At 39.3% G+C, this 13,017-nt stretch overlaps 1 protein-coding gene across 8 annotated transcripts in view; it reads left to right on the forward strand.

The window, feature by feature from the left end:
* The window catches only part of Macf1 (microtubule-actin crosslinking factor 1), a 276,478-nt gene that overhangs the window by 222,898 nt on the left and 40,563 nt on the right, over positions 1-13,017 (forward strand). For all 8 annotated transcript variants that reach the window (XM_023701121.1, XM_023701119.1, XM_023701117.1 and 5 more), the window contains 13 exons: positions 914-1,033; positions 2,238-2,345; positions 3,896-4,114; positions 6,779-6,982; positions 7,795-7,803; positions 8,683-8,914; positions 9,735-9,961; positions 10,985-11,107; positions 11,205-11,306; positions 11,691-11,792; positions 11,883-12,056; positions 12,145-12,300; positions 12,697-12,894. In XM_023701121.1, coding sequence (XP_023556889.1) covers positions 914-1,033; positions 2,238-2,345; positions 3,896-4,114; positions 6,779-6,982; positions 7,795-7,803; positions 8,683-8,914; positions 9,735-9,961; positions 10,985-11,107; positions 11,205-11,306; positions 11,691-11,792; positions 11,883-12,056; positions 12,145-12,300; positions 12,697-12,894 — 1,974 coding nt within the window. The remainder of the gene's footprint in view (positions 1-913; positions 1,034-2,237; positions 2,346-3,895; positions 4,115-6,778; positions 6,983-7,794; positions 7,804-8,682; positions 8,915-9,734; positions 9,962-10,984; positions 11,108-11,204; positions 11,307-11,690; positions 11,793-11,882; positions 12,057-12,144; positions 12,301-12,696; positions 12,895-13,017) is intronic.

Here is a 13,017-nt window from a genome sequence, read left to right on the forward strand (position 1 = left end):
AAAAAAAAAAAAAAAGAATATCCCTGATCTGAAACTCTAGTATTTCTCAGTGGAAAAGCTGAACCAGTAAAAAGCTGTATACAAATACTCCAAAATCCAAAAACCATTTCCAGTCCTAAGTATTTCTGGTAAGAGATATTCAACCTATATTAGCACAGGATGGCAAAGTTAAAGTAGGAAATAAAAGATTTGGGCTACTTGTCAGCAGTAGTCATGTAGAACATGTTCTTTGTTTTTGCTATTGCAAAGTTTTGTGGTTTTTTGGGGGGGGTGTTTTTGTTTTTGTTTTTTTTTCCTTGAGGCCAGATCTTGCTGTGTAATACAAGCTGGGCTTGAATTCACTACATAGCCCAGACTGGCCTCTAACTCAGGTTCTACCTCAGCCCTCAGCCCCCACCGTGCTGGGACTATAGGAATGCAACACCATTCCCAGCTGCATAGTCATTTAATTGTTGAATGTTCTCAGGGTTCTGTGTTTCTTTAGCTGAGCAAATACTTCCAAGTTAACTTTACTCAGCTGTTTACTGTCATTTTAAATTTTATCTAAACATCTAGTTAAAACTGTTGTTCAGTGTCTGGATAAGAGAAGGAATTGGCAGAACAAGTGTGTCCTCAAAACACTCTGATATGAAGCATACTTCTTCTGAAGTGTGTTATTTTGTGTTGTTTCTAGGTAGAGGACCACTAGTTGTTTTCCATAACTTCTTTTAAAGGAATTGAAGAATGACCAATTCTAATTTGCATATATTTTGAATTGTAATTTATGAAATTATTCTGAATTATAATTATGAAATTACTCAATTTTGGCTCTACACACTGTATTTCTGCAAATCCAGGACTTTGTGTGTGAGATAAGTGAGAGAAATAGATTTTGCTGTATATAACTTACTCATTTTCCTACAATGTCTATTAGTATGAACAAGCTGCTGATGCAGAACTTGCTTGGGTTTTGGAAACAAAACGAAAGCTGATGGCCCTAGGTCCAATTCGACTTGAACAGGACCAGACAACAGCTCAGCTGCAGGTGCAGAAGGTAAGTATAATGGCAAGTGCCCACTGTGACCTGAGCTAGAACATTCGCCGGTAGCTTCAAGTGAGTAGGAGAGTTTCTGACTATACTAAGTCAAGCCAAATGGCATTGTGAGGGTAGAAATTAATTTTGTATGTGTTTGTTCAGGGTGAGGGAAAGTTGGTTTTTTGGGGGTTTTTTGGGGTTTTTTGCGGAACCGGGGATTGATCTCAGGCCCTTGTGCTTGCCAGGGAAGCACTTATTCTACTGAGCCATCTCCCCAGCCCCGCTGTTTTTTCTTTCTTTGTGAAATAGGCCTATCACTCCAGGAAAGAATAGTTAGCAATGTTCTGGATGATATCATTATATAAGAAGGAAAAGGGGGCTAGGAGATAGCTCAGTAGAGTAAGTGCCTGCCTGGCAAGTTCAAGTTCCTGAGTTCAATCCCTAGTACTGCAAAATAAAGAAGACATTTGTGTAGCCTACAAAAAAGGCATTAAAGATGTTGGCTAAGCAAAGTATCAATTTTTACTCATTTATTTATTTATTCTCCAGTACTGGGCATTAAACCCAGGGCCTGCCCACAGAGCTGCATCCCCAGCCCATGTATTTTAGTACAGGGTCTTACAGAGCCTCACTACACAGATCAGACTCATAGTAATCCTCCTGTTTTGAACCTCCCAAGCGCTGGGATAACAGGCATGTGCCACCAGATCCCAGTCTGTCACCCCAGTCTCCAGTCGCCGTCTCAGTGTGCCCCGGGGGCAGGGCCGGCACAGCTCATCAGGGATCAAACCTTGGTCACTGTGCCTGCCTAAGTAGGCGCTTTAGTCCACTGAGCTATTGAGAGCTATTGAGACACGGTCTTGCTAAATTGTCCACACTGGTCTCAACCTCAAAATCCACCTCTGTCAGCTTGCCAGAGTACTGACATTACAAGTGTTCTACCATGGCTGCCTCAGAACAATTTTTTGTATGTTTAATGCAAATAATCTTTCATAGTTTGCATTTTATTTTTCACAAACACAGGCTCAGAGGTATTTTGTTTGTGGAGTTTTGTTCGTTTTGGTTGTGCTGGGCCTTGACACCGAGCTACACTGTCAGCCCTTTCTGTTTTTTATATTGAGATAGGCTCTAACTAAATTGACCAAGTTGGATCCTCCTGCTTCAGTCTCCTGGAATGCTGAGGCTTTTACTTCGTGACTTAACTATAGTTTACTTTTTAAAGGCTTTCTCCATTGACATAATTAGACACAAAGACTCTATGGATGAGCTCTTTAGTCACCGTGGTGAAATCTTTGGCACATGTGGAGAGGAGCAGAAAGCTGTATTACAGGTAATTACAGTTACTTACTCATTCTATTTGCATTTTCTTAATCATTGTGAGTTAGAATTACAATTGTGGAAAAATGTTTCAGATTTTTCCTCCTGGATTTTCATATTACTGATTTTTATTAAAGTCCAAATTAATGTTCTGAAGAATTTAAGACTCCTCACTTTGTATTCATTCACAAAGGTCTTAAAAGCCATGCTATAAAATGTCAAGTATGTTGCAAATCTGTCTTCATAATAATAGAAAAATCACTACTTATACCTTAAGTCTACAGGAATGAGCTATACAGATATTAATGCCTTTTTCTTGCCCTAAAGGTCATACCTACTTTTGGAAGGATTGGTCAAGATAATTTGTAAACCAGTTTTGTTTATTTTTTTATAAAGGATATGACTAATCACTGTTTCCTTAGAAATCTTCATAAATTGAGTTCCCTATCCTGAACATATGAAGCCTACCTGCTAGTTTTCTGAACTTTTTTTTTTTAAATCAGAATTCTATTATATCCCCTAAGTGTTCAGTGTTAAATGTGTCATAATGATGCTGTACTTTTGTGTGTCATTGCTCAAAAGTTAATTTTGTTGAACTTTTGTGCTATTTTGTTACCTTTTGTGCTACATTTGTATGTTTTGATTTTTTTTTTTTTTTTTTGGTGGAACCAGTGATTGAACTAAGGCCCTTGTACTAATAATTTAGTGTGTGTTCCTTTAGACCTTTTAGTATCTATACCTGCATCTTTGTAAGTTTTTTTAATATATTTATTTTTTTATTGAGAAATAAATATGAATGAGACAGTTTCACAGCTGATTAATAGGACAGTTTTGATAGTCAATATACTGTACATTGTTATCTTCTTAGTGGTTATCCATAGTACAAGAAGCAGACAGGATATTCTGTCCAAACACTGTTAGTACACCTCTTTCTTCTCATTGAGTTAAGCGAAAGTAGCTGTAAATTTATCCTATTTTGCATATATAAATACAAAATGATCTTTGTATCTTTTCAAAAAAATTTTATTTTTATTTATTTATTTATTTATTTTTGTCCTGTCAGAGGTGACTATTCTATTGGCATCTAAATACTATAGGTGTTTGAATTCAACTAAACAATTTAACACTGTCTAACAGTCTATAATATTAGTGGGTTATCCTCAGAAGTTATTGACTTGAGCCTTTTACAGCTCATCGTATTAATATGGATTTACTTTATATACCTCGTTTTTATACTTTTCTGCTGGATGGTTAAGACCAAGATAAAGCAAGACCTATATACCAAGGAATGTAACTTTTGTATCTGATAAGGTCAGCCAAGTACTCTCAGGATTTATCCTGTAGCCCTGTACCTCCTTTTGTACATCCTTTTGTCAGTGTTTGACATGAGGATGAATCATGGCCATTGCTTGACCAATTTCCTCTCTGTGAAAGCTTGAGAAAATGTTTTTTCTCTCCACGTGACTCTCCCCAGGCTCACTTTAGATCATCGAACACATTTCTCTGTGGCTTAAGTTCTTAATAGTAATACTTTAAGTGAACTTTAAATTTTTTTGCTCATAGGAAAAAACAGAATCTCTAATACAACAATATGAAGCCATTAGCCTACTCAATTCTGAGCGTTATGCCCGCCTAGAGCGCGCACAGGTCTTGGTGAACCAGTTTTGGGAAACTTATGAAGAGCTTAGCCCTTGGATTGAGGAGACTCGGACACTCATAGCACAGTTGCCTCCTCCTGCTATTGATCATGAACAGCTCAGGCAGCAGCAAGAAGAAATGAGGGTAAGGAACATTCCAAGTTTTATTTCAATGCAAAATGAAAATGAATTCTATATTTTTTTCAAAAATCCCTTATTTATCAGTGCCAAATAGATGCAAGGTTTATGTTATGAAGTTAATTCTTAATCTGTTAAAATTTCCTTTCACAATAAAAATACTTGCTGAATTATTTTTTATCATTTAATGTGATTAATGAATAAGATTAGGGAAGTAGCAAAATCCTTTACAGAGATAAAGTAAGAGAGTAGAGTAGTGTACATTGGAGGCAAACCTTTTATTGGAGACAGAGTGCCCAGAATGCAAGCCAAACCCCTCTTATTTATCAGAGTGCCAATACTGCTATTAAATGTAAATACTGAGGTTTTAGTTTAGAAGTGATAACTCATACATTAAAAGGAAGACACAAGAATAATAGCTTTCAATAATACCAACAGTACAGCTTGGCATATGTGCTGTAGGTTAGCCACCACTGACCTAGTGTATGCAAGGCCCTGGGTCCTAGTCCCATCCCTGCAAAAACAAAACCCACCTTTTTCCAAATTAAGGAAATTAGGGGCCAGGGAGATGGCTCAGTAGAATAAGCGCTTTCCTGGCAAGTGCAAGGGCCTGAGTTCAATCCCCGGTTCTGCCAATAAAACAAATTAAGGAAATTAGAACTGTGTCCAAGGATATGCAAGCATGTCAGCCTGAGGCTGTGGTTGGGTGTCTGCACCTTAGTAGGCCCCAGCTGGAGTGAGAGCTCTGAAGGAATATCAGAAAGCATCTGCTACATACAGTTAAGAAGAAAGGAGGGGCTGGTGAGATGGCTCAGTGGTCTAAAGCACCTACTTAGAATAAGCTAAGCTAAGCAAAGCACAAGGACCGCGGTTCAATCCCCCAGCACCACATGCCAGCCAGCCCCGCCCCCTGGTGGGCTGAGCTGGCCACACACAGACAATAAATAAATAAATATTAAAAAAAAAAAAAAGAAGAAGAAAGGATAGGGCCAGCCAGATAGCTCGGCGGATTAAAGCACCTGCTTAGGCAGATGCAGGGGGCAGGGGTTTGATCCCAGCCTGCCGGGCCAGCCCTGCTCCCAGGGTGTGCTGAGACAGCAATTGAGTGGCACGCGCTTGTAATCCCAGTGCTTAGAATGCTGAAAAATATGATCACTGCAAGTCTGGTCTGTGTAATGAGACCCTGTAGACCCTGTACTAAATACGTTTTAAAAATAAAAGTAAAAAGATGAAAGGGCAATATAGACACACTTCAACTCATGTTATCTTTTTTTATTTATTTGTTTGATACAGGGTCTCGCTGCACAGCTCAAATTCATAGTGATCCTCCTGTCTCAGCCTCCCTAGTGCTGGGATTATAGATGTGCTCCACCATGCCTGGTTTCAGTGGTGGGCTTGGTACTGGGGTGGCACAGAATGCAGTACCAAGGATCGAACCTGGGTCCTTGCACTTGCCCAGCAGGCACTTAAATCTCTGAGCTATCTTCCCGTCCTCATGTTGTCTTTAATGATGCTTTTTGTACGTGTATCAGGGATCAAACTCAGGACCTGTGCTTGCCAAGAAGGCGCTTATGCCACTGAGCTATCTCCCCAGCTAATGATGCATTTTTGATGATTAGTTTAGTGTTTGTTTATTACTGTTCCCATATTCCTGTAAGTTGAAGATTTAAACTGGAAGTAGCTAGTAGTAAAGTCAAGAAGTAGTCAGATTACCAGAATTGTTGCAGTTCATAGCTTACCGTGCTTGGTAGCTCTCTGGCGTGGTAGACAGATAATAAACTGTGAATTACAATATAGCACATAAAGGTATTTGTGAGTAAAAAGAGTGGAATAGACTAGTATGAGATGACTGGCTTCCAGGTTGATGAGAACACCTCATCTAGTTTTAGAAAGTTAAGAGACTAGCTATACATAATGATACACACCTATTATTCTAGCACTTGGAAACCTGAGACAGGAGGATCACAAGTGAGACCCTGTCAGAGAAAGAATAATGAATAAGAATGAAAGGGAATTAGTATCTAGACTGGGCGTGGTGGCGCGCACCTGTAATCCCAGCACTTGGGAGGCGGAAAACAGGATCACTATGAGTCCAATCTGTGTAGTGAGACACTGAAGACCCTCTATTAACTACATAAAAATAAAAAAGAATTAGCATCAGAGTCCAAGAATATACATGTTTTTCCATTTTCCCATAAATGGTTAGATGCTAGGTTTTACTGATTTTTTAACAATTCAATTTGTTCTTCTCAAAGCTCTGATCAAATATGTAAATAAGGTGGTATCAGGTGCTCGTTGTGTTTTTGTTTTCTTTTTATTTTTTATTCATTTTAATGATTAAAAAAGATGACAGCAGTGAAACAGTTTCAAAACAAGTTAGGACAGTTATAATAATACATTGCATATTGTTGTCTTTGTAGTAGTTATTCAGAGGACAAGATGCAGACCTATCTTGTCTAAACAATATTAGTACAAACCTTCTCATTGAACTAAGAGAAAGTAGCTGTATGTCTTTAACTATCGTATACATACATGTATGTATATATTATATTTTTGTTTTCTTGTGCTGGTGATCAAACACAGAACCTCGTGTGTGCACCGTGTGTGCTCTACCTCTGAGCTGTACCCTCAGTCATGCTCATTACATTTCTATCCATATGTCTTTCCATAGCAACTGAGGGAATCCATTGCTGAGCATAAACCTCATATTGATAAACTACTAAAGATAGGCCCACAACTAAAGGAGTTAAACCCAGAGGAAGGGATGATGGTAGAAGAAAAATACCAGAAAGCAGAAAACATGTATGCCCAAATTAAAGAGGAAGTGCGTCAGCGAGCTCTGGCTCTGGATGAGGCTACCTCCCAGTCTGCTCAGGTATGTGTATGTCTTATACTCCTGTAACATTAAAATTGTCTGCTACTGTAATGAGAATGTCTGGGTGTCAGATATGCCTGTGTACTTGGGGAATATACCAACCAGTGTGTCAGTATTGCATTGTCAACAGAGTAGCAAGCTTTGCCTTACCTGCCTTTGTATTTCCAGGAACATTGGCATAATGACACACCACGGAGAATAAAATGTACGTTAGCTGGTGTATATAATTTTTTGTTGATAATTTCTGCGAAAATTTCATATTGCGCTGTCCTTTAGCAACAGTGATTTTAGATAAATTTATCTGGTAGATCCTAAAGCAATGACTGCCTCAACAAAAGTCCGGGCCTGTTGGTCCTGTTATCTTTGAGATTTAGAATGACATAGCAGGTTAGCTTTCTTATTCAAGAAGCTACCAGCTTTCTAACTGAGGGAAAGATACTTCACCAAGGAAAAGTGCCAAAAAGAAGCATAAACACCTCAGTGATGTCTGATCATGATGCTGAATAAATGTGTCTTTTTAAAAAAAAAAAATAAAAAATAAAATAAATAAACACCTCAGTGGACTTGAAGGCATGTAACTACATAACTTTTCAACTAATACTGTTAGAACTTTGTCATGTCTGGGTATTTTATTCCTGTGTTTAGTCAGTATTCTTGGTTAATATTTGTACTTACTCAAGTTTTTCCCCCTACCTCCCGTCCCATCTCTCACTCACATTGTGGAATGTATTACTTTGTGTTGTTGCTGCCTGCTCCTGTCTTCCCCACATCGTCACATTTCATTGTTGTGTTGACCGCGCCCACCATTACAGATTACAGAGGTAAGGTACCCACCCCCACTGGGATTATGGGATTCTTACAAAATTGAAAATTGAGACCATTATCTATGAAGAAATTTCCTTTTACATTAGAATAAATTATATCATTACAGTGTATTATGTTACTTTCATTTGAGGTGGATTCTAGAAGTGAAGGAGTGATGGAAAGTGATTTTGTTGCAGATCTAATAGGACATATTAGCTTCTTTTAAGAGGCACACTTAACTGGTTTGCTATCCTTTCTCCCCATTTTGCATCAGATGTAAATGAAAATTTACTTTGTGATTATAGTCATGTTTATCAAAATGCCAGAAAAGTGAGAAGGTAATAGTTTTTTTAGAATAAGGTGAGATTTGGCCTTTCTTAATTACTTTTCATCATGCCAGCGTTTTGTTCTGGCTGTTCCATACAGTATTTGTTAAATTGTATTCCCGGATACTTTTAAACTCTGCCTCATGCAGCATATTAAGTTTCCCATCCATGTGCACAGCCGGTGGAGGGCATCTAACTTGTGGTCTGATCTGTTGCATGCAAGTGTCATCTAAGATGTTCACATACTGACTCACCAGTTTCATGGTCTTGTCCCTTTTCGTCATACTAGTTAAGAGTAGGAGAAATAGTGTGACAGCACTAATGACCTGAGTTGATTTGTCATATTTCTTAATCTCTTTTGATTCTGAAATTAAATACTCCCCCCAGCACCTCTGGGGTACTATGTCCAAAATCGTTTCTTAGCTAAACCCAACATTTAAGAGCTAACAGGCTCAGTTGAGCACAGGTTATCCTAAACAATAGCAGATTTATGCCTTGTCCTTATTCCCTAATATTTTGTTAAATGTGATGAAATATTGCACTGTTGCCTGATGTTCCAACTTTATTTAGTTCCATGATAAAATTGAGCCCATGTTGGAGACTCTGGAGAATCTTTCATCTCGCCTCCGTATGCCACCCCTGATCCCTGCTGAAGTGGACAAGATCAGAGAGTGCATCAGTGACAATAAGAGTGCCACCATGGAACTCGAAAAACTGCAGCCATCTTTTGAGGCCCTGAGGCGCTGTGGAGAAGAGCTCATTGGACGATCTCAAGGAGCAGACAAGGATCTGGCTGCAAAAGGTACATTGTATTTTCAAAAAGTCAGTAAATTCCAGCTGCAATTATCTCCAGCTTCCTCCCAGATGTATTTTATTGAATATAAAGGTAGCCTCCAAGTAATGAGTATTCCACGAAGTCATTTGGAAGTCATTTAGAATTCAGGACACATTTTCCCATTGAAACAAGGTTACAATTGGTAGTTAGATTCCCGGGCCAGAAAACAAATGCTTCTTTAACCCCTAATGTGAGTAAACTGCAGTATCAATAGTGGGTAGAACATGACTACCTTTTATAACACTTTCCATGGGAAACACACAAGTTCAGCACAGAATACTAAATCTAGAGTTCCCCTATCAGCTTCTTCTTTTTTTTTTTTTTTTTTTTTAATGTCAGCAGCACCTTTATGTTGGGATTTCTAGATAGCCTCTATTGATCCTTTTTTGTGGGGACCAACATAAACAGAAGATATTAGTGTAGCAAAAATAGTACTAAAACTAACATGGAAGACTGGCCATCAGTTAAAAATTTTCAGAGCTGCTTTTAAAGATAGTTTCAGGCTGGTGAGATGGCTCAGTGGTCTAAAGCACCTACTTAGAACAAGCTAAGCTAAGCAAAACACAGGGACCGCGGTTCAATCCCCCAGCACCACATGCCAGCCAGCCCCGCCCCCTGGTGGGCTGAGCTGGCCACACACACAAAATGAATGAATGAATAAATAAATAAATAAATAATTCTTTAAAAAAAATAAAGATAGTTTCACTGAAAGTGTCAGAATTAGACACAATTTCTGATAACAGTGCTTTGAAATATTTAGAGAATTGCTGTTCTTTATCCCTGTCAGAAATTCAGGACAAACTGGATCAAATGGTGTTCTTCTGGGAGGACATCAAAGCTCGGGCTGAAGAACGTGAAATTAAATTCCTTGATGTCCTTGAATTGGCGGAGAAATTCTGGTACGACATGGCAGCTCTCTTGACCACCATCAGAGACACCCAGGATATAGTCCATGACTTAGAAAGCCCAGGCATTGACCCATCCATCATCAAACAACAAGTTGAAGCTGCTGAGGTAAAAGAAACACAAAACCTGTCTTACCTGTGTCCTTTAGCAAAGCATTTTATCCAAGTATGTTGTGTTAGCTGCCTTAGCCCGACTGGGTACTTTGAAAGTATTTTGGAAATCTTTTTTTTTTTTTCCCAGGACCAGGGATTGAACTCAGGGCCTTGTGCTTGCCAAGGAAGCACTTATTCTACTGAGCAATCTTCCTGGCCCCCATTTTGTTTTGTTTTGTAAGACTTTTTTCCACTTTGAAAACAAATATATCTGCTTATTATAGTAAATTTCTTTATGTAGGAAAAAAAAGCAAGCTTTTTTTTTTGTACTCATCATCCAGAGTGGACTGTTGTTACTTTAACATCTTTTTAGCGTGGGCCATTGGTGCAATGGATGATACACCCTTCTTCAACCTTTCTGGGGAGTCTATATGTAATAAACATATGTCTTATCTAGTCCACTTAGCACAAACAGGCCTATCTTGGTATTGCCCTTCATATTTCCTATTTTAATTTTAGAAATTTTCCCATATAGAAACTCTTCTTCTCACCCCTCTGTTATCCCATAATATCATGTTTTGGTAACTGGAACAGAACTGGCTTTCTTCGGGGTTATACAGCACAGCACTACCACTACACAAGTCTGTCAGTAGTGACATTTTTGTGACTTGCACAGTACTGTTTCCCCATTGTTTATATTTCTCTCTGAAACTAGACCTCTGGCTCCATATTATAATTTCCCTGGAGGCAGGAGAGAGCTATTATCAAATCTCATTATATCTTTCCTATACTGTCCAAATTTTTATTCTTGCAGTTTTTTCATTGCATATTCACTTATATATGTATATTTGATATATGTTGCATATATGAGCAGCAGCCACTTGGAGCCTGAAGCTACGCTACCTAAATAAAACAGAATGTGAGAAGTATTGAAAGAGTGACAGTTGTGTTCAGTGGTTGTTCTCTCAATGTGCTGTAAGTTTGGCAAGTTCTGTTCTGCTTTCTGCTATGACTCAACGTGTTGTTCCTTTACATGTAGACTATTAAGGAGGAGACAGATGGTCTACATGAGGAGTTGGAATTTATTCGAATCCTTGGAGCAGATTTGATTTTTGCCTGTGGCGAAACTGAGAAGCCCGAAGTGAAGAAGAGCATTGATGAGGTATGGAGAATGGATGAGGGATTCAGATGAAACATTAGTGGATTCTGCCTGGAGAGTGGCATTAATTAGAAAATCTAATGGAATGTTTTTCTCCTAGATGAATAATGCTTGGGAGAACTTAAACAAAACATGGAAAGAGAGGCTTGAAAAACTTGAAGATGCAATGCAAGCCGCTGTGCATTATCAAGACACTCTTCAGGTAAAAGGCCAGGCAGTGACCACCCAAGAAGTACAGGTTCCATCTTCTCTCAGTCATTACTTTTGTTTTTGTTTTTGTTTTTGTTTTTTAGAGAAGGGTCTACAGAGTGTTCAGGGTCTCACTATCAAATCTGACTCTTAGTGATCTGCCTGTTTACAGACTCCCAAGAGCTGGGATTACAGGCTGCACCACTGCACCCAGTCTCAGCACGCCCTGGGGGTGGGGCTGGCACGGCAGCCTGGGGATCAAACCCTTAGCCCCTATACCTGCTTGCAGGCGCTTTAATCTGCTGAGCTATTTGGCCAGCCCTTGGTCATTTTCTAGATTCAGGTCATGTTTCCATGTTTTTGTTTTTTATTTATTATTTCTGTATTTTTATTTTAGGCTATGTTTGATTGGCTGGATAACACTGTGATCAAACTCTGTACCATGCCCCCTGTCGGCACTGACCTCAACACTGTTAAAGATCAGTTAAATGAAATGAAGGTTTGTATCCCAGAATAGCTTTGGAATAACAGTTGTGTGGTAATTTTTAAAGGCTTAATCTGATATTGATACCAAGTACATCTTTGATAGGAGTTCAAAGTTGAAGTTTACCAGCAGCAAATTGAGATGGAGAAGCTCAATCACCAGGGTGAACTAATGTTAAAGAAAGCTACTGACGAAACAGATAGAGACATTATACGAGAACCATTGACAGAACTCAAACACCTCTGGGAGAACCTGGGTGAAAAAATTGCCTACAGACAGGTGAGGCGAGTGGATGAGGATACAAGCAAATTGCTCTTTGCTCTTTAATTACCTAACAAATCTTCGTTTTCTGTCTTGTTCTGAACAGCATAAGCTAGAAGGTGCTCTCTTGGCCCTTGGCCAGTTCCAGCATGCCCTAGAGGAACTTATGGGCTGGCTGACTCACACCGAAGAGTTGCTGGATGCTCAGAGGCCAATAAGTGGAGACCCAAAAGTCATTGAAGTTGAACTTGCAAAACACCATGTAAGTATTTTCATATTTCATCTCCAGCTCTATTGGTTTGACTGACCATTTATTTATTTATTTGGTACAGGGTCTCACTATGCAGCTCAGACTTGTAGTGATCCTCCCATTTTCACCCTCCCCTGCACTGGGATTACAGGCACACACCACCATGCCCTATCTCAGCACACCCTTGATTCTGGTGCTGGGGATTGAACCCCAGTCCCTGCACCTGCCTAAACAAGTGCTTAGTCTGCTGAGTTATCACAAAGGCCCTCCCAGCCCTGTTGTATTGCCTCCCACAGCTTTTTTATATCATGTAAACCTTAGAGAACTAGGTTTGATGATACTCATAGGATGAATTAATATCATTGAACATCTTTTTTTTTTTTTTTTTTTCCATTCAATATCTTACAGGTTCTAAAAAATGATGTTTTGGCTCATCAAGCCACAGTGGAAACAGTCAACAAAGCCGGCAATGAGCTTCTTGAATCTAGTGCTGGAGATGATGCCAGCAGCCTGCGAAGCCGCCTGGAAACTATGAACCAGTGCTGGGAGTCAGTGTTGCAGAAAACAGAGGAGAGGGAACAGCAGCTTCAGTCAACACTGCAGCAGGTATGTGCGCCATCCAAGGAAGGAGCAGGAGGTCTGCACGCTGCTGCAGCTGGGAGAAGGCCTAAGTCAAAGAGGAGAGCTACTGTGGTAGAAACCTTGGAAAACTTACCGGAAAAGAACAGT

Source organism: Octodon degus, unplaced genomic scaffold, assembly GCF_000260255.1.
Source record: "Octodon degus isolate 3935 unplaced genomic scaffold, OctDeg1.0 scaffold00130, whole genome shotgun sequence".
NCBI classification, from domain to species: Eukaryota; Metazoa; Chordata; class Mammalia; order Rodentia; family Octodontidae; genus Octodon; species Octodon degus.